The 21,870-nt window shown below is 44.8% G+C and overlaps 2 protein-coding genes across 6 annotated transcripts in view; one reads left to right on the forward strand and one right to left on the reverse strand.

Moving 5' to 3' along the window:
* The window catches only part of LOC137344773 (SH2B adapter protein 2-like), a 566,922-nt gene that overhangs the window by 297,596 nt on the left and 247,456 nt on the right, over nt 1-21,870 (forward strand). The gene's annotated exons all lie outside the window — the stretch shown is intronic.
* The window catches only part of ncf1 (neutrophil cytosolic factor 1), an 80,254-nt gene continuing 74,324 nt past the window's right edge, over nt 15,941-21,870 (reverse strand). Inside the window, exons 10-11 of the mRNA XM_068007913.1 lie at nt 19,422-19,600; nt 15,941-19,062 (exon numbers count right to left, since the gene is read on the reverse strand). Of these exons, the coding sequence (XP_067864014.1) occupies nt 18,944-19,062; nt 19,422-19,600 (298 nt within the window). The 3' untranslated portion in view covers nt 15,941-18,943. The remainder of the gene's footprint in view (nt 19,063-19,421; nt 19,601-21,870) is intronic.

Here is a 21,870-nt window from a genome sequence, read left to right on the forward strand (position 1 = left end):
GATAATCCGGGACAAAATGAATAGTCACTTGGACAAATGTGGATTAATAAAGGAAAGCCAGCATGGATTTGTTAAAGGCAAATCGTGTTTAACTAACTTGATTGAGTTTTTTGATGACGTAACAGAGAGGGTCGATGAGGCAATATGGTTGACGTTGTGTATATGGACTTTCAAAAGGTGTTTGATAAAGTGCCGCATAATAAGTTTGTCAGCAAAATTGAAGCCCATGGAATAAAAGGGGAAGTGGCAGCATGGATACGAAATTGGCTAAATGACAGGAAACAGAGAGTAGTGGTGACCGGTTGTTTTTCGGACTGGAGGGAGGTGTACAGTGGTGTTCCCCAGGGGTCAGTGCTGGGACCACTGCTTTTCTTGATATATATTAATGACTTGGACTTGGGTGTACAGGGCACAATTTCAAAATTTGCAGATGACACAAAACTTGGAAGTGTAGTGAACAGTGAGGATTATAGTAATAGACTTCAAGAGGATATAGACAGGCTGGTGGAATGGGCGGACACGTGACAGATGAAATTTAATGCAGAGAGGTGCGAAGTGATACATTTTGGCAGGAAGAACGAGGAGATGCAATATAAACTAAATGGTACAATTCTAAAGGGGGTGCAGGAACAGAGAGACCTGGGGGTATATGTGCACAAATCTTTGAAGGTGACAGGACAGGTTGAGAAAGCGATTAAAAAAGCATACGGGATCCTGGGCTTTTTAAAAAGTGGCACAGAATGCCAAATCAAGGCGGTTAGGTTGAAGCTTTACAACCGGTTCGGCCACAACTGAATTATTGTGTCCAATTCTGGGCACCGCACTTTAGGAAGGATGTGAAGGCCTTAGAGAGGGTGCAGAAAAGATTTACTAGAATGGTTCCAGGGATGAGGGACTTCAGTTACATGGATAGACTGGAGAAGCCCCTCAGATAATGAAGCAGTCCATGCCCGCATGCAGCAAGACCTGGACAACATCCATGCTTGGGCTGATAAGTGGCAAGTAACATTCGTGCCAGGCAATGACCATCTCCAACAAGAGAGAGTCTAAGCGCCTCCCCATGGCATTCAATGGCATTACCATCGCCGAATCCCCCACCATCAACATCCTGGTGGTCACCATTGAACAGAAACTTAACTGGATCAGCCACATAAATACTGTGGCTACAAGAGCAGGTCAGAGGCTGGGTATTCTGCAGCGAGTGACTCACCTCCTGACTCCCCAAAGCCTTTCCACCATCTACAAGGCACAAGTCAGGAGTGTGATGGAATACTCTCCACTTGCCTGGAAGAGTGCAGCTCCAACAACACTCAAGAAGCTCGGCACCATCCAGGACAAAGCAGCCTGCTTGATGCACCCTACGCACCACCCTAAACATTCACTCCCTTCACCACCGGCACACCGTGGCTGCAGTGTGTACCATCCACAGGATGCACTGCAGCAACTCGCCAAGGCTTCTTTGACAGCACCTCCCAAACCCGCAACCTCTACCACCTAGAAGGACAAGTGCAGCATGCACATGGGAACAACATCACCTGCACGTTCCCCTCTAAGTCACACACCATCCCGACTTGGAAATATATCGCCGTTCCTTCATCGTCGCTGGGTCAAAATCCTGGAACTCTCTTCCTAACAGCACTGTGGGAGAACCTTCACCACACGGACTGCAGCGGTTCAAGAAGGCGGCTCACCACCACCTTCTCGAGGGCAATTAGGGATGGGCAATGAATGCCGGCCTCGCCAGCGATGCCCACATCCCATGAACGAATAAAAAAAACATTTCAACATTTCATGAGAGGGTATCATCAGATCTGTTACTACTTTGCAACATACCCCAGAGTGTGTTATCATTTACTGAAAAATATTATAAAAAATGGTTTATAGCACTGAGACAAAGATAGGATCCGCTATAATAGAAACCAAAAATGCTGGAAGCACTCAGCAGGTCAGGCAGAATCTGTGGAAAGAGAAACAGAGTTAACATTTCAGGTCGATGACCTGTTGTCAGAAAATGTTAAAGATGAACAACTTGTAAGGAGAACGTCATGCAAACCCGTGACCTCCACCACCTAGAAGGACAAGGGCAGCAGGTGCCTGGGACTGCAGCGGTTCAAGAAGAAGGCCCACCACCACCTTCTCAAGGGCAATTAGGGATGGGCAATAGATGCTGGCATTACCAGCGATGCCCACATCCCAAGAATGGGAAAAGGGGGCGGGGAGACAAGAAAAAGCAGAGGTCTGTGATTGGGTGAAGGCCAGGAGATGTTTAAATGACAGAAGTGATGATGGTACAAGACAAATGGGCGTAATAATGAGAGAAATTCGAGAAACAAAAGATTGGTCCAGAGGATTAGTGAATGGTTCTGGCAGAACAGCAGCTGGGAAGGGAAGCATGGAAAATTTGACAAAGTGGAGAGGGTTGCTGTGGCCTGGCAGCAGTGAGGCAGGTAGACCCCAGGAGTGCGGACCACCCCTCCGGCTGTGTCCCGATCTGCTGTACCAGGAACAAGCCTGAGAGGTGCGATGCTGATTGAACGGAGTATTCAGACTAAGCTGTTAAGGTGCCTAACTTGAAGTCTGCTCGAATAACAAGAACAACCCTTTAAAACAACAATGAGAAATAGGCACAAAAAATGGAAGAGCAGCATTAAGCTTGTTACCCAAGGTGATAAAGAGAGGAATTTTGATTCTGGCAGATATTTCTGATTACTGACATGCCGTTCTGATTTGTTTCCTTCTAGATTCCATCATGAGTCCAATCCGCCGGCATTTTTGGCTATTACTGGGTTTTGGTATAATCATTATAGACACTGCTGTTGGCCTTATATTGTACCTGATCTACAGGAGACTATTTAAAACAAGTACGTTTGCTTTTTAAAAAATTATTTCAACATAAAAAATTGTTGCCCCTTCCCTTTGACATTCCTCTTTTCCCTTCATGTTACTAAGAGATTGATCTGAATTAAATATAGTCACAAAATACTCCACTTTACCGCAGATAATCAGGAACCATTTCCAAGTTTGTAGTAAAATGTATTTGATTTAAATTGTTCACTTGCCAAATGCCGAGATATGAGTGAGAATGTAAGCTGAACCTTTCATCAGTCGCTTGATTCCAATGGTTTCATTAATTCCTGAAGTTTCTCAACCCATCTGCATATTTATTTTAAATCATGTGCCTTTATCAACCATGACTTAGTGGGCAGCATTCTCACCTCTGCAGTCCGAAGGTTGTGGGTTCAAGCCCCACTCCGGACGCTTGTACACAAAATCTGGGCTGATACTTCAGTGTTGCACTGAGGGAGTGCTGCACTGTTGGAGGTGCCGTCTTTTGGATGAAAAGTTAAACTGAGGTCCTGTCTGCCCTCTCAGGTGGACGACAAATGAAATGACTATTTGAAGAAAAGCAGAGGAGTTCTCCCTGTGTCCTGGCCAACACTTATCCCTCAACCAACATCAAAAAACAGATTATTTGGTCATATGTTTCATTGCTGTTTGTGGGACCTTGCTGTGCACAAATTGGCTGCCACATTTCCTACATTACAACAGCGACTACACTGCAAAAGTATTTCATTGCCTGTAAAGCGCTTTGGGATGTCCTAATGTCATCAAATGTACTACATAAATGCAAGTCTTTCTCTTTTTTCTTTCTTTGCTAAATATTCTTTTTAAATATGTTGTTTTGATCCCATACAGTATCATATGCAGTTCTAGCTCAAAGTGACAGGTACTTTTCTAGATCAATACAGTGATACCATACAGTCTACATAAATATACACTGTTCCAGATGACTGTGATATCAATGTAACATACTGCAGAGAAATATAGTGTAATATAACATACTAGATTAATTTGATCCCACTCAGTGCAATAAAGTAATATTATGCAGTGAAATACATTGTTCTAGAGACATACATCTGGCAGTTTACAATTGTTCTACATCAATATAGCACCACTAAAAATTATCTTCCGAGTTTAAAGATTCAATGCAGTATGGCTAGCTTTCAGGTCACTTAATGAAATTGAACAATGCGATGGCAGGCAGGTCACTTACTGATCTAGATCAATGTGATAGTGGGCAGGTCACTTACTGATCTAGATCATTGTGATAGTGGGCAGGTCACTTACTGATCTAGATCAATGTGATAGTGGGCAGGTCACTTACTGATCTAGATCATTGTGATAGTGGGCAGGTCACTTACTGATCTAGATCAATGTGATAGTGGGCAGGTCACTTACTGATCTAGATCATTGTGATAGTGGGCAGGTCACTTACTGATCTAGATCATTGTGATGGCAGCCAGGTCACTTACTGATCTAGATCATTGTGATAGTGGGCAGGTCACTTACTGATCTAGATCATTGTGATGGCAGGCAGGTCACTTACTGATCTAGATCATTGTGATAGTGGGCAGGTCACTTGCTGATCTAGATCATTGTGATGGCAGGCAGGTCACTTGCTGATCTAGATGAATGCGATGGTGGGCAGGTCACTTACTGATTTAGATCAATGCGATCGTGGGCAGGTCACTTACTGATCTAGATCAATGCAATGGCGGGTCAGTCACTTACTGATCTAGATCAATGCGATGGTGGGCAGGTCACTTACTGATCTAGATCAATGCGATGGTGGGCAGGTCACTTACTGATCTAGATCAATGCGATGGAGGGCAGGTCACTTACTGATCTAGATCAATGCGATGGTGGGCAGGTCACTTACTGATCTAGATCAATGCGATGGTGGGCAGGTCACTTACTGATCTAGATCAATGCAATGGCGGGTCGGTCACTTACTGATCTAGATCAATGCGATGGAGGGCAGGTCACTTACTGATCTAGATCAATGCGATGGTGGGCAGGTCACTTACAGATCTAGATAAATGCGATGGTGGGCAGGTTACTTACCGATCTAGATCAATGCAATGGCGGGCCGGTCACTTACTGACCTAGATCAATGCGATGGTGGGCAGGTCAATTACTGATTTAGATCAATGCGATGGCAGGCAGGTTATTTACTGATTTAGATCAATGCGATGACATGCAGATCACTTGCTGGTCTAGATCAATGCGATGGTGGGCAGGTCACTTACTGATTTAGATCAATGCGATGGCAGGCAGGTTATTTACTGATTTAGATCAATGCGATGCCATGCAGGTCACTTGCTGATCTAGATCAATGTGATTGCGGGCAGGTCACTTACTGATCTAGATCAATGTGATGACAACAGGTCATTTACTGATCTAGATCAATGCGGTCGTGGGCTGGTCATTTACTGATCTAGATCAATGCGATGGCGGGCAGGTCATTTACTGATCTAGATCAATGTGATGAGGGCAGGTCATTTACTGATCTAGATCAATGCGATGGCGGGCAGGTCATTTACTGATCTAGAATAACTCGATCGTGGGCAAGTCTCTTACTGATCTAGATCAATGAAATGCAAAGAAAGTGTATGAAAAGAATGTTGTGACCTAAGTCAGTTGCCTCAGGCAATGAACGAGAGGGTGGACATAAATTGCAAAAGTGAATTTCTACAATAAAATCTAGCTGATGAAATAATCATGTTTTTAAAGTGTAGAAGATAAAATGAAATTTGCGGTTCATTTCCAACTGACCTCTCCTCTCAATGAGACAAAGAATAAAATGCAGCTTTGCTTCCATTGCAGGCCAGCATGAATATGAAATCAAGAATGAAGTATTCTGCAATCTAAGGTGAAAACAGTGATGGATAATCATTTAGTTTCTCATCGTCTTGCTTGTGTGTGTTATGGTTTTAACATCATTCTCATTTTTTTCTTCCAAAATTTGGGGTTCAACAAGGAGTGAGATGTAAATTTTTCTCATTTTTTCCATTAAGATGCATTGGAAAGAGCAGAACTTTCCCTACGCTATAATGATGCATCTTAACTCCACCTTGGGCTAATTCCTTCCCAATTGTTACCTTCTATTTTCACACCATTCTTATGAGGGCTGGTTTATTCCCCACTGGTGACCGGCAGAAACAGCGTACAAGAGGTTCACTGCCACAAGTGAGGAAGGAGTGCCCAGGCGCACAACTGGTACAGGCCTGCCCCTGGCTGAGCCAGTAGGGTGTTGTGCAGAAGCACATTGCTGGTTAGGTCAAGATCTGGCATTGTATCCAACTGCAATCTGCCAGAACATTCAACAACATGACTGAAAGCAAACAGCTAGTTACCGTCTCATCCCAAGCCAATGACAGCAGTGTCAATAATCAAATTAACAAGGAGTCGCTTCACTAGAAACAGTGATCAGCAGCAATCTTTAACTGAAATAATAACATTGCAAGCAGGCCACCAGCTTATAAATACACAGATTGAGGCTGAGGTGGGTGATCCATTAACTAAAGCTCTGGACCGGAGATAGGCTGGCAGCTTACTGTAGATTCACACACTCATGTTCTGACTAATTTTTAAACACATGTTATTCCTCTGGAGCTGGCTGGCAGCCTTGGCCAGGCCATCTGGGGAAAGGAGAAAAAATAGCCAAGTGCGGTCCCTTCAAAGACCCCCTGTTGGGACAGCCAAGCAACAGTTTCAGTTAAACCTGAGGAGATGTTGTGCCCTGGAATGTCTCCCCCCTCTCCCAACCAAGCAAAAATAAAACCCAGAGAAACAGAATCAGGTGTCACGAGGAAGCTGGATTCGCCCACAATGTTTAAACTCTTCACTGGCCTGTTCTCTCTAAAAAAAATAAATAAAGAACTTGCCTTTATACAATGTCTTTCACGACCCCAGGATGCCCCAAAGCACTTTACAATCAATGAAGTACTTTTGAAGTGTAGTCACTGTTATAATGTAGGAAACGTGGCAGCCAATTTGTACACGGCAAGATCCAATATTCCTGGAGCAGCTCGCTGGGCTGTAGTGCAGGACTCCACCAGATTTATCCAGGTACCAAAACCAAGTCTTGAGAATGCCTATAGTCCGCACAGTGACAGCCAGGGCCTCTTTATATCTGTTGTCCCCCTCTGTCTGCAGAAGCCTTACTGGAGTCATTAGCTATGACTGCAGGGGATAGCCTTGTCACTAATCATCCATCCTGATACTTGGCTCCGAGTTATGAGGGCTGGAATGGTAGATTGTCACATGATGAATATGTCATGATAGCTGGGTAACTGACATTGATATCCATAAGGTGATTGGCATCACACAACTGGTGTACATTAATTGAATGAAAACCCTTCCTGTTTATAAAGTTGAGGGAAATTCTCACATGAGGCTTTGGGTTCTACCTGCGTTACATTTATTGCTCCTGGCACCTGTGGGAACCCTGCTAGTATTGGGTAACTTTCTCTCTCTCTTTCTCTGGTTCTATTGGGAAGGCTATGAATTGTGCAGCCTTCCTGAACAAAGCATCCATGACCTTCTTTATGTAACGGAGATCAGCTGCCTGACTACAGCAACAACTTGTATTTATGTAGCGTCTTTAATGTGCTAAAATGTCCCAAGGTGCTTCACAGGGGTGTAAATCAGTCACAGAAGGAGATATTAGGACAGGTGACCAAATGCTTGGTCAAAGAGGTAAGTTTTAAGCAGCATCTTAAAGGAGGAGAGAAAAGTGGAGAGGCAAAGAGGTTTGGTGAGTGAATTCCAGAGTTTAGGGCCTAGACAGCTGACAGCATGGCCACCAATGACAGGGAGAAGGACCACCAGATGCAGACAATGCTGTTCTCCTGATGAAAGTGGGCCGTAGGCCTTTAGCCAGTGTTGACACATCTTCCCAATAGCCTCTGGGGGAAGCACAACTCTCTGAGGCAGTGATGTTCAGAAAAGTCTAAGTAAGATCTTCTTGGTCTGTCAACCTGGCAAGTGGGTATGAGCATGTAAGGATGAAACATCTTCTGTAATGCCTCACTCTAAGAGTCTCCAATTTAACCTCTTCTATCTCCTCAAGCCCCTTCTCTTCATAACAAAGGAATAGAGGGATTGCCGCTGGAAAATCTATATCCCTTGTTCAAAGCTGTACGTTTGGACCAAACTGAATATAAATAGCAGCAGAAGTCCTGACGTTCAGGCAAAGTGACACCAGACTTCAGTTACAGCAAACAAAATGGCCTCCTCCAAGGAGACACCTCAGAGTCACCTTCCTGGTGCTCCAATTGCCACTTAGTAGTGGCAGTAATTATTTGGCGTGAGTTTGGGACAAAAGTTGAGGAAAATGGGTCAGACAGCATAGCCATGACCCCCTGGACTCCATTTAAATATGGACTCCTCTGGGCCTTAAAGGGGATTGGCAGTTTTTTTTGGAGGATAATTCCAATGCAATGTTAGACAGGGTTTTTTCGACACACCTCTATCCCATTTTATTCTATTTACAGCCCCAAAGCCACCCCGCAACGACTGATAATTCAGGGGGATATCCAAACAATTGTGGGGTTATTGAATGGATCTATTGACGATTGACTGTAGATTGGGAGAGATAATCGATGTATATCTTCTACTTGTTACAACAGTGACAAGGAAATGGTAATGCTTGCATTAAGACAAGCACCAAAGCCAACAGAATGTTCTGGAATGTCCAGATTGACACCCATTTCTTTTCTCCTTCTTCTAACGCAGTTGCCTCACAAGTAGTTCATTGAACAAAACTGCCCAAGACCGAGCAAAAAATAATGCCTATCAGCTGGACAATAAACATGATTGTGGTATGTTCCTTTTCGTTATCTTGTTTCTCATTAAGAGGCGGAGAACTCAGAGTGTCGATTTCAAATCTTCAGATGGTGACCACACTTGGGGGCAGGGGGGTGACGGAGGGAAATTCAACTTCTGCCCCAGAAGTGGGGTCAAGTTGGAGCAGGGGCCTCCCGCTCGAAGCTGGCGTCGGGAGGCCCCGAGCTATCTGTGGGCTGGGGCCTCAGTTGAACGCCTGCTGGTGAGCTACAGGCTTGGGATGGATGCCCCACTGCGGCTTGCCGGTTGTGGGAAGGCGAGAAATTGGCTGTCTCTTGAACCGAGTGAGCTGGCTGGCCGGGGCTGGGAGCTGATCCCAGAGTGGGGGGGGGAGTCAAGCACAGACAGGAAGTGGTTCCGCTGTATTCTTATGGAGCCGGGAGGAGCACTGAGTGGGCGTTCAACTGAGGCCCCTACTCACAAATAATTCAGGGCCTCCTGTGCCACCTTTGAGTGGGAGGCCGCTCCTCTAACTTGACCCCCCATTTTGGGTTTAGGTTGGAAGTTGACTTCCCCCCCGCCCCCCAAGTGTGGTCACCATCTGAAGGTGCTCCCACAAAAATCCTCCCCCATATATTTCTGGGCCTTTTCCTGAGCGTTCCCTTTAAGGGCTGCTGGTTAAGCCGGCTCACCGCCTGATACGAACACACAAGCTCTGCCCAGGCATACCTGAAAATTGCAATCAGCTCCTACAGGATCCTGATTCACATAATTAAACAGCCTTACACCCAAAACGAGTGGGCGGGCAGTTCGCCCGTTTACAATCCTGCCACAAAATTGCATCAGGCTGGGGGGGGGTTGGGCATCAATGGGGCGGCCGAGGTGCCCCCTCCCCCACTTTTCAACTGCTGACCGCCCATTTTTCAGGCAAGAAATGGGCAGCTGGCAGTTGAAAATCGCCCCCCTTAGAATCTAAGTTTTGTTTAAAACTATTTGTTAATTATCTATTTTTTGGAGGGGAGGGGTAAGGAATTCATCGCAAAAGCAACTTGCAACGATCTTCGCACTTGAGGATTTATAATGGAACAGGTTTTTTCTCTTTCACTAAACATGTAAACAAAGTTGCAGCTCGATTGGATCTTGTGCCATCATTCAGTCATTTAGTGCTGTTAGTTAAGAAAGAAAGAGGAGTTGTCACACAGGGCAGGAACAGCAGTACTGAGGGAGTGCTGCACTGTCAGATGTGCCAACCTTTGAATGTGATGTTAAACTGAGGCCCTACCTGCTGGACATAAAAGATCCTGTGGCACGATTTTGAAGAAGGGGAGTTCTCCCCAGTGTTCTGGCCAAAATTTATCCCTCAACCAACATTACTAAAAAAGATTATCTGGTCATTATCACAGTGCTGTTTGTGGGACCTTGCTGTGCCCAAATTGGCTGCTGCGATTTCTACATTACAACAGTAACTGTACTTCATTTGCTGTCCTGAGGTCCAGAAAGGCGCTATAGAAATGCAAGTCTTTCTTTTTATTCACATTTATTAATGAGAATTGGACAACTTTGTCAGTGGAAGGTTTAACTTTGTGGAAAAGTTGGGTCTGTGCGAATTGTCATAAGTCCCAAGCGAAGGTTATATTCCTCGTCTTGTAACCAATTCACTCTCCAATTACAAGTTGCTCCTCGGTGTATCGAAAGAGCGAATCTTATCAATACTTCACAACAATCAAACTACACACTTTAGATACAATATACCGATCACATCACCTTCACTCACTTACCCAACGCAATTTCAAAGGATGACTCCTATGAGAAATGGGAATATCACATTGTATTAGAGGATCTCATCAAAAATATGACAAAGTTCTTTCTGTCTTACAGACAATGCGGTAAAGGAGTTACCCAGCACGGAAAATTTATCACATTCCTATGAAGATCCAATTGATTATGAGCAGAATGCAACCAGTGGATACGTTGATGTTATCATAGAAGATGATGGAAGTTATGATGATGTAATTGCCCCAGGATGGGTTGGTGAAGACTACGATGATATCATGGAATTATCGAATGTTACAGCACAGAAGGAGGCCATTCGGCCCGTTGTGCCTGTGCCGGCTCTTTGAAAGAACTATACAATTAGTCCCACTCCCCTGCTCTTTCCCCATAGCCCTGCAAATTTTTCCTTTTCAAGTATTTATCTAATTCCCTTTTGAAAGTTTTCATTGAATCTTCTTCCACCGCCCTTTCAGGCAGAACATTCCAGATCATAACAACTCACTGCATAAAAAAAATTCTCCTTATCTCCCCTCTGTTTCTTTTGTCAATTAACTTAAATCTGTGTCCTTTGGTTACCGACCCTCCTGCCATTGGAAACAGTTTCTCCTTATTTACTCTATCAAAACCTCTCATAATTTTGAACATCTCTATCAAATCTCCCCTTAACCTTCTCTGCTGGAAGGAGAACAACCCCAGCTTCTCCAGTCTCTCCACGTAATTGAAGTCCCTCATCCCAGGTACCATTCTAGTAAATCTCTTCTGCACCCTCTCTAAGGCCTTGACATCCTTCCTAAAGTGTGGTGCCAAGAATTGAACACGATACTCCAGCTGAGGCCTAACCAGTGATTTATAAAGGTTTAGCATAACCTCCTTGCTTTTGTTCTCAATGCCTCTATTTATAAAGCCCAGGATCCCATATGCTTTTTTAACAGCCTTTCAACTTGTCCTGCCACCTTCAAAGATTTTGAACTCTAACTATAAGGCACACATGCTAATAGTTGCTAATGTTCGTCATTGTTCACACTCCAACTCATTATAAGTGTAAATATTATCTAAGTATCTGTAATTCATTGCTTGTGTGAACAAGGTAGCAGTAGTGTTTAGGGGGAGTTAAAGAAATTAGAACTTATTCTCCATGGACCAGTATGGTACTGCCGTGGTATTAAAGCCTTAACACTTAGCACCATGGATGGGAACATGGAGGTTTAATCCCCTGCTCGGCTTGGTTCCTGATCTGAGCAGCACCAGCAGGAAGATGGTGAGCAGGGGCCAGGTGTCTCCCTGCATCAGTAGAACAAGAACTGGCAGAGGAGTCTTTACCAGGGTGCTGAGTGTGTGTATTCGACTGGTCCTGAAGAGTTGGATTGACACCACTCTGGCAGTAGACCACTTGTGCTGGTGGCAAAGACATGCCCAGCAATGGAGATCAAAAGGGGTATACATTTAAAACACACTATTCATTGGATAAATATTCCTTTCAATTCCAACCCAGGCTAATGGGATGAAAGTCTCCTCACTCTGCTGGGTATAATGGTTCCAGGTAAAATGAGTTTGGGGCAGTTTTAATTTCAGTCCTAGTCAGTACGGAATCACCCACAATTCCACATAAACTGTCAGTCAGACTTGGAACACCAATAAGGATGGCTGGTACAAGACGGTTGGTATAAGGATGGTAATAGGATGCTGATGCAGGGCATGGAGCTTTTATTGGGCTGAAGTTAAAGCAAGTAATTGGGGTAATATGGAGGGAGCTTGATTCTGCACCTAAGGAAGGAGTGCTGTGCCTATGGAAGAATTTGTCTGCAGGTCCTCCTCTTCTTCCTTCAAAAGCAGGGGGATTCCCATAGGGAAATCCACTGTGACACTGCTGCACCACAATTGGTACAAAGGGTTCTTTAAATAGACTCCGCACACAGCTCCGCTCCTGACAACCTTGGATATCCATTTATATAAGTAAGGAGATGATTCAGTGTTAGTGATGTACGAACGTTGGTTTATTGTATGGGCAGGACCTTCCTGCACATATCGATTTCAACCACTCCCCAACTTTGGAACATTCAAGGTGCAAAATGGGCAATGATCCAGCAGGTTGGATCTCCACTCCATTCTCCAATCAGTGACGTCTACTTTATAACTGAAATTAATGAAAATCCAGCCAAGGTTAATATGTACAACATCTGGCTAAGTAACGGGACCAAGTGGGAGAAGCTCTGGGGAAATTCCCGGCCGTTGTGTCAGTAGCTGCGTCAATGCACACCTCTGCTGGTAAATAAAATCCTGATAATGGTTGAGGAACATAGGAACAGGAGGCCATTCAGTCCCTCAAGCCTGTACCACCATTCAATTAGATCACGGCTGATCTGTACCTCAACTCCATTTACCCGCCATTGCTCCATATCCCTTGATACCCTTACCCAACAAAAATTTATCGATCTCAGTCTTAAAAAATTCAAATGAACCCCAGCATCCACAGCCTTTTGGGGGAGAGAGTTCCAGATTTCCAGTGCCCTTTATGTGAAAACATTCTTCCTGATTAAAGAAACTATTAAATGTTGGTGTTCAGAGAGACTTGGGTGTCCTCGTACAAGAAACACAAAATGTTAGCATGCAGGTACAGCAAGCAATTAGGAAAGTAAATGGCATATTGGCCTTTATTGCAAGGGGATTGGAGTACAAGAATAAGGAAGTCTTACTACAATTGTACGGAGCTTTGGTGAGATGTCACCTGGAGTACTGCGTGTAGTTTTGGTCTCCTTATCTAAGGAAGGATATACTTGCCTTAGAGGCGGTGCAACGAAGGTTCACTAGATTGATTCCTGGGATGAGAAGGTTGTCCTATGAAGATTGAGTAGAATGGGCCTATGCTCTCTGGAGTTTAGAAGAATGAGAAGTGATCTCATTAAAACATATAAGATTCTGAGGGGGCTTGATAGGGTAGATGCTGAGAGGTTGTTTCCCATGGCTGGAGAGTCTAGAACTAGGGGACATAGTCACAGGATATGGGGTCGGCCATTTAAGACTGAGATGAGGAGGAATTTCTTCACTCAGAGGGTTGTGAATCTTTGGAATTCTCTACCCCAGAGGGCTGTGGATGCTGAGTCATTGATTATATTCAAGACTGAGATAGATAGATTTTTGGACTCCAGGGGAGTCAAGGGATATGGGGATTGGGTGGGAAAGTGGAGTTGAGGTCGAAGATCAGCCTTGATCTGGTTGAATGGCGGAGCAGGCTTGAGGGGCCGTACGGCCTACTCCTGCTCCTATTTCTTATGATTTCACTCCTAAACGGCCTAGCTCTAATTTTAAGATTCTGCCCCCTTGTTCTGGATTCTCCCACCAGAGGAAATAGTTTCTCTGTATCTACCCTATTGAATCCATTTATCATTTTAAAGACCTAAATCAGATCTCCCCATAACCATCTAAACTCAAGAGAACATTTCAAGTTTATGCAACCTGGCATCATAATTTAACCCTTTAAACCCCGCTATCATTCTGTTGAATCTTCACTGCACCCCCTTCAAGGCCAATATATCCTTCCTGAGGTGCGGTGTCCAAAACTGATCACAGTATCTCCAGATGGGGTCTGATCAAGGTTCTGTACAACTGAAGGATAACTTTGTCACTTTTGTATTCCAGCCCCCTTGAGGATGACAATGGCTTGTTAACTTCCATACTTGCTAACTTGCCCTAATATAACCGATAAACCGATAAGAAAATCTCAATTACAAGAATCACTTTGTGAGCATGAATGGTCAATCCTGCAGCAAAGTATCACAATGAGAGACACCCGGTGACATCCTATGAACAAGCCTTCTCTCTGGCCAATACTTTATTCAGATTGTGCACCATGCAAGTACAGGACTGCCTCCGCTCAAAGCCGTCTGCATTAGATTTGTGCTTGTTGGATCTTAACTCTGATTTTATGTACAGATAACCCCATAATCTTAGAATTCCCTTTAATACTAAAGAATGTGTTGTTCTTTGAAACAGGTTTGGTTATTGTTAAATAAAGTTTGTTTTGGCTGTTATAATCTCAATAGCCGTGACTGTGAAATGAAACATTTGGTGCAGATGGAATAACAAGGCTGTGACACACCAGTGGGTGAAGGCACTGCTACAAACCGTGACAGCAAAGTTCAAGGAACTAGAATCACAACTGAAATGATGGGAAAAATTCAATGCATATTTGGACTCTGAATTGTTGGAGTAAATCAGGAGAGTTAACCCCGGGTCACTGTTACACAGACTATACACAATTGTTGTTTTCTAAAGCAAAACACAATGCCCATGTGAACCATCTTTAAGCAGTGGGATGCTGGTTTTTCGAAATAATTATTCTAATGTATTCATCGTACCCCAGCTCCCCCGATGGTTCAATTGGTTTAGACCTGTATTACTGTGCTGTGCAGACTGATAGTCCCAGGTTCAATTCCCACTCAGTGATAAGTTGGCACATTTCAGCCGGAGTGGTAATGGGATTAACCAGCCGGAGTGGTAATGGGATTAACCAGCTGGAGTGGTAATGGGGTTAACTACAATTGGGCTGGACTATATAACCAACATATATTGACTATAATAATGATATAAATATATTACTGGGAGCAATGTCCCTATCTGTACTGAGTTGGCCCATTTCAACTGAGAGGCTAGGAGGGGATATATCTGCTGGGGCTCCTGCTCCTGATTAGTATTGAATTAACCTGCTGGAAAGTGCATGTCTGGTGATCTTCTAGGCTATGATGCCCTCCAGAGTGAAATAGTCTGCCAATACTCACTCTCTAGGCTAACTTGCAGATGAAGACTGTTTAGATGAGGTGTGCCCATGGAACTATACCCCGGCTTCTGGCAAGGAGGAGGGGAGGGGGAAAAGATCCACTATTAAAGAACAGCAGGATCAGTTAGCTCAATTGGTTGAAAGGGCCCTGGGTTTAAGTACCAATGGTTGAATGTTGGGTTGGGAGGGCCCTGGGTTTAAGTATCAATGGTTGAATGTTGGGTTGGGAGGGCCCTGGGTTTAAGTATCAATGGTTGAATGTTGGGTTGGGAGGGCCCTGGGTTCAAGTATCAATGGTTGAATGTTGGGTTGGGAGAGCCCTGGGTTTAAGTACCAATGGCTGAATGTTGGGTTGTGAAGGCCCTGGGTTTATAGTACCAATGGCTGAATGTTGGGTTGTGAAGGCCCTGGGTTCAAGTACCAATGGTTGAATGTTGGGTTGGGAGAGCCCTGGGTTTAAGTACCAATGGTGCTCACTCAGCAGTTCAACTTTCTGAGGTGAATAAAATGAGTTCCACCTCTTAGGACGTGAGGAGTCCTGCAGGGACTGCGGACAATCAGCTACAAATACTGTCTATGGACAACCGTGGTTATTGGCAAGAGAAACAGCGGTCGGCCACCCCTCAGCAACTGTCATGGCGACATTCTGACATGAGTTAGGTCAGGTGTAAAGGGCGGGGTGAAAGGGTTGGATATGTTTCACGTGTCACTAGTGTTAAAGGTGTATCATTTTTTTAAGGTACAAATGAACCAACATACAGATTGCTGCGTCATTGTTTTATTAAATAACTTGCCGACAGTTTTATGTGAGTTTCATCTTGGAAACAGGACAATTATTGTAGGAGCATCAGGGAAAAACACAGGTTGAGAGAAGAATCAGACCCTACAAACATTGCTTTTTATCATTCCAACCACAATGGCAATCTTTCCAGAGGGACAGATTCCTCGCTCTCTCTTATTGTTTTGATCCAGCCTGCCAGTTTTGAGAAAGATCTTTTCTCCTTAGTAACCCCTTAAGCACTTTGCAACAGTCATTTTGAAAACAGGTCAGGCGAGATGTGGGCCTTTATGGACATGCCCTTTATAACAGGAAGATGAAAGCATGGTCTGGGGGACAGTCACAATCATATTCCCCAGACAGGTCGATGTTAACAGGTTTTGCCTCAATATAATTTTTGTTTGGGGGTGCAGGGAGTTCAAGCTTTATCAGACATGCTCCTTCTTATTATCAGTGGTCTCCACTGGCGTGAGCTTCACTGTTAAGCCTGCAAATCTCCCAGTATCACTCACTAAGCTTTTAACAGTCAGGAGCATTGTTGATCAACTTTAGATAATGCTAGGCTGAAATAGCTAGCTTAGATACTGATTGAATACAGAGTCTGTCCAACCCCAGGTTGGGCTGTGCTCTGTACATTTGTATACGTAACAGCATCAATCGCCCTGGAGCAGCGAGTGAGTCAGCAATGTCTTTCTAGTTTCAATAAAGTGGAATAAAGCTTCAGACTTCTCACCAATTTAAAGATCCGATTGCAGGTAAAACTAACTCTGCTCACACGCAGGAGATGAGGTCCCATGGTCACACTGCTAGCAGGGAGCCCCAACAAGCCCTCCATTCATTACAAATAAAGGTCAGAGAATCCTGGGCCGGATGCACGCAGTTCCCCGATACCTGCGAGGCTCCCCGGGAGCAACGCAAACTCAGAAAAAATGGTTTCCCCCCCTCCAACGCTCAGAATGAGATATCTCGAAATAGATGATATTTTAAAACTAAAATCTCTCTCCAAATGAGCGGATGTGACAGGATGGCATGCTATTCTAGTTAACTGATTCCCTTTCACCGTGGGAACAGGAAACAACAGCAACAACTTGCATGTACACAGCACCTTTAACATAGTAAAACGTCCCAAGGTGCTTCACAGGAGCGATTATCAAACAAATTTGACACCAAACCACATAAGGAGATATTAGGCCAGGTGACCGAAAGCTTGATCAAACAGGTAGGTTTTAAGGGACGTCTTAAAGGAGGAGAGAGAGGTAGAGAGGCGGAGAGGTTTAGGGAGGGAATTCCAGAGCTTAGGGCCTCGGCAGCTGAAAGCAGGGCAACCAATGGTGGAGCGATTAAAATCGGGAATACGCAAGAGGCCAGAATTGGAGAAGCGCAGAGATCTCGGAGGGTTGTAGGGCTGGAGGAGGTTGCAGAGATAGGGAGGGGCGAGGCCACGGAGGGATTTAAAGACAAGGATGAGAATGTGAAAATCAAGGCGCTCCCCGACTGGGAGCCAATGTAGGTCAGGGTGATGGGAGAACGGGACTTGGTGCGAGTTAAGATACAGTCAGTAGAGTTTTGGAGGAGCTCAAGTTTATGGAGGGTGGACGTTGGGAGGCCGGCCAGGAGAGCATTGGAATAGTCCAGTCTAGAGGTAACAAAGACATGGATGAGGGTTTCAGGAACAGATGAGCTGAGGCAGGGGTGGAGACTGACGATATTATAGAGGTGGAAGTAGACGGTCTTTGTGATGGAGCAGATATGGTCGGAAGCTAATCTCAGGGTCAAATAGGACGCCAAGATTGCAAATAGTGAGGTTCAGCCAGGGAGAGGAATGGAGTCGGTGGCTAGAGAACGGAGTTTGTGGCGGGGACCAAAGACAATGGCTTCAGTCTTCCCAATATTTAGTTGGAGGAAACTTTTGCTCATCCAGTCAGACCAGCCGTGTGACAAATGAGACACAGTGGCGGGGCCGAGGGAGGTGGTGGTGAAGGAGAGCTGGGTGTCGTCAGCGTACATGTGGAGTCTGACGCTGTGTTTTCAGATGATGTCGCCGAGGGTCAGGATGTAGTTGGGAAATAGGAGGGGGCCTTGGGAGACACTAATCGTAACAGTGCGAGAGCGGGAAGAGAAGCCACTGCAGGTGATTCTCCGGGTATAACTGGATAGATAAGAATGGAACCAGGAGAGCGCAGTCCCACCCAGCCGGACGATGGAGGAGAGGCATTGGAGGAGGATGGTGTGGTCAATTACGTCAAAGGCTGCAGACAGGTGGAGAAGGATGAGGAGGGATAGTTTACCACGGTCACAGTCACATAGGATGTCATTTGTGACTTTGATAAGGGCTGTTTCAGTACTGCGGCAGGGGCAGAAACCCGATTGGAGGGATTTAAACATGAAGTTGTGGGAAAGATGGGCATGGATTTGGGACTTTGTGATGGACTTTGGAGAGGAAAGAGAGGTTGGGGATGGGGCGGTAGTTTGCAAGGACAGAAGGGTCAAGGGTGGGTTTTTGATGAGGCGAGTGATGACGGCAGATTTGAAGGGGAGGGGGACAGTACCAGAGGAGAGGGAAATGTTAACAATATCAGCTAGCAAAAGTAAATGTTGCATGAGCTGAAATCAAAACAGAAAATGGTGGAAATATTCAGCAGGCGGGTCAGTGGCCTCAGAGAGTGGTGAGAATATGGAACTTGCTACCACATGGAGTGGTTGAGGTGAGTAGCATTTATGCATTTAAGGGGAAGCTAGATAAATACATGAGGGAGAAAGGAATAGAAGGATATGAAGATAAGGTGAGACGAAGTAGGATGGGAGGAGGCTCGTGTGGAGCATAAACACCAGCATAGACCTGTTGGGCCGAATGGCCTGTTTCTGTGCTGTAAATTCTATGCAGTATCCATAAACACAAAGACTGGTCAATGTATCGGGCAGGGAACCTTTGCCACACTTGGTGTGTAGAGCCTGTATTTTCTGCTTTTCCCTTTTGTGGATTGCTCTCATTTTATTTTACTTTTGGTTTGCTCAGTGCAGTGCTCCATGATTTCACTGAGAGTGGGCCTTGGGGGAATCACTGGAGCCATCTTCTTCTGCTTTTCTTTCTCTTGGTTACTGGCAGCTGGAAAGGTCAAGAAAGACAAAATAAGTGAGATGGAGCATTTAAATTACACACATACACACGCGTGCACACAGACATGCATTCACACAAATGCCCCACACACACACGCGCACACAGACACACACAAACACATTCATACACACACAAGGTTATACTGACCTTTAAGGGAACTGATATCATGGATGCATAGCTTGCAAGACAGAATTTTTGTTGGGGTACATGTAAGGGTCAGTGTACCTGAGAGAATCAGGGTTCACGCAGGAATTGTGGTACGTGCAACAAACGGTGGATGTGCAAGACCTTAAAAATAAAACTTAACTGTGCAACTTGACAATGGAGTTAGCTGGAGCTGGGTTTACCTGTGCACCGTGGGTTCTCCATGTTCCTTGGGTCTTGCTGCTGTTTCCACACATTCCTATTGGATTCCGGTTTACTCTTGTTCTTCTGGAGATGCCGTACACTATTCCGCCTGTAGGTCTCCTGGCTGATCTGCTTCCGTTGCGTTTTGTGGATGCTCTTTGCATTTCGTATGGTCGATCTGCAAGTATGTTATGACATTACTATATTTCTTTGTTACCTGCCCCTTCTCTCTGCTCTACAGCCTCATGCTGGAAAGCAACTAATGTGCTGGTTATTTTTGCCCTACCTTACTTACATTTCCCTCTACACAAGTGCCCCACATTGGCAGTGCCATGTTTCAACTCACTTTCACTACCTCTCCCCTCATTAAATGAGAAGGAAGCTAAGAGAGAGGACTTTCAGTAGAGAGACCTTTCTGTCTGCATCCTTTTCAGAGAAAGAAAGAGAATAAGTTATCGTCTATCAGACAGGAGATATCTTGGTACTCATTTTCCCGCGTGTGGAGACACATTTTTCAAATCTTCCCCTTCGCCTGATGATGCTCTGATGAGGGTGACCTATACACTTCCCAGCATATCTCCATTTCCTTTCATGGAAATATGTAGCTGGACCCAGCCAATAGGAGCTTTTTCTGGCTTAGCTGCCTCTGAGCTGGTATGAAGAGTTGTATTTGATGGAGCTGCACTGGAAGACATGTGAGCCATCGAGTGAGCATTTGTCCTCAGGGTATTTCCAAGTTGAGGTGAGACACGTCATGACGGAGTCCATGGGAGGAAATGCAAAGATAGCTCACACCAGGTAGGGGATCTCATGCTCCATTTTGAAAAGTAATCTAATACAGATAGGAGGAGTATTTTGTATTAGTCCTAGGCTTTTGTCTGCCGTTAATATTCATGAACAAAGCGAATTTTAATACAAATGTACAAAGAAGACCATTCTGCCCATTTAACTTGCTCTGTAGTTTAGGTCTTGTCTCAGGACTTGATCTGAGCAATTTGGCTTCTTCCTACCCAAACCCATACCCCTCTACTCCTTGTTGAATAATGAATTGATCCAATATTCCTTTGAATGCTTCAACTCAGTCTGGATTACTACACAAAGTGGCCGTCTATTCCACAAGCCCACGACTCTACCTGTATCCTCGGTGCTGCTCCCGATCCATCGCCGGAACTTCGAGGCTTCTGTTGCGCTTCCGGCGAAGTTACAGCAGCGGAGAGAGAGCAGCTCCGAGGAAAGACCCGGCCTTAGAGTTTAAAGTACAGAGTTAGGCAGGGTGAAATTAGTCTAAGTCAGTAATGCAAAAGGGGCTGATAGCGAATCGGCAGCCCGTTTTATACCACGTCCGTGATTATCTTTTCCGTTGACTTCAATGGGAATGACAATGGGGCCCAGTGTAAAATGTCCATTCACTATCAGCCCTGTGGTGTAGACCAATTTCAACCCCAGAGTTTGAGTTTAAAGTTTACAAACAACATATGAACGTACAAAAATATGAAGGACAGAAAACAACCAGCTGCTCCATCAAGTGCGCCCATCACAACATGGTGCAACCTAAACGGACCAAAAACTCACCGTCTCCCCCACCCCCCTGCAATCATTTAATCTCCTGGGAGACACAAAAAATCCCAGAAGAAACCTTAAGCCAATTTAGGAAAAAACTCTGGGAAATGTATCTCTTGCCCCCAAGGACAACCAAGCAAGTTCCAAGAGATCACGGTGACTGCCACCACTAATCACTGCTAACTCACCTACCTTCTATACCTCCAGATATCTGCCTCTCATAGGAACTTGCCCAGCTCCCTTTAGAGTGCGTGCAGTAAATCCACACTCACGGTGCACACAGCAACTTATTCCAGAGGTCGGCGACTCTCTGGGAAAAGTAGTACATACAGGCATCTAACCTCAGTCTCCGCTTTGGTAACTTGTACTGATGACCCCAGTCCTCCCCTTGTCTATCTAACGCAAACAACCTGTCCAGGTGGACAGAGTCTAGTCCCTTCATTATCTTAAAGACCTCCATCATATCTTCTTGAAGTCTGCATTTTTCCAAAATAAAAAGCCCTCGTTCTCCTAGTATTTTCCTGATAAATAGGGGCCCTTAAACTAGGTAAGAATCAAGTGGCCCTCCTCTGAATCTTTTCTAGGGTCTCGATATCCCCAACCATGTGAGGGGACCACAAACTCTAGATGCAGTCCAATCAAGGCTTTCTACAGGGTAAAGATTGTTCCTCTAGTTTTATATTTATTTGTCCTGCTATACGTCCTAACAACCAGTGTCTTCTTTCAACAACCTCACCATATTAGTTTAGAGTTTGAATTTAGAAAAAGACTTGCATTTATACAGTGCTTTTCATGACCTCAGGACCTCCCAAAGTGCTTTACAGCCAATGAAGTACTTTAGAAGTGTACTCACTGTTGTAGTGTAGGAAACACGGCAGCCAATTTGTG

Source organism: Heptranchias perlo, chromosome 28 (genome assembly GCF_035084215.1).
Source record: "Heptranchias perlo isolate sHepPer1 chromosome 28, sHepPer1.hap1, whole genome shotgun sequence".
NCBI classification, from domain to species: Eukaryota; Metazoa; Chordata; class Chondrichthyes; order Hexanchiformes; family Hexanchidae; genus Heptranchias; species Heptranchias perlo.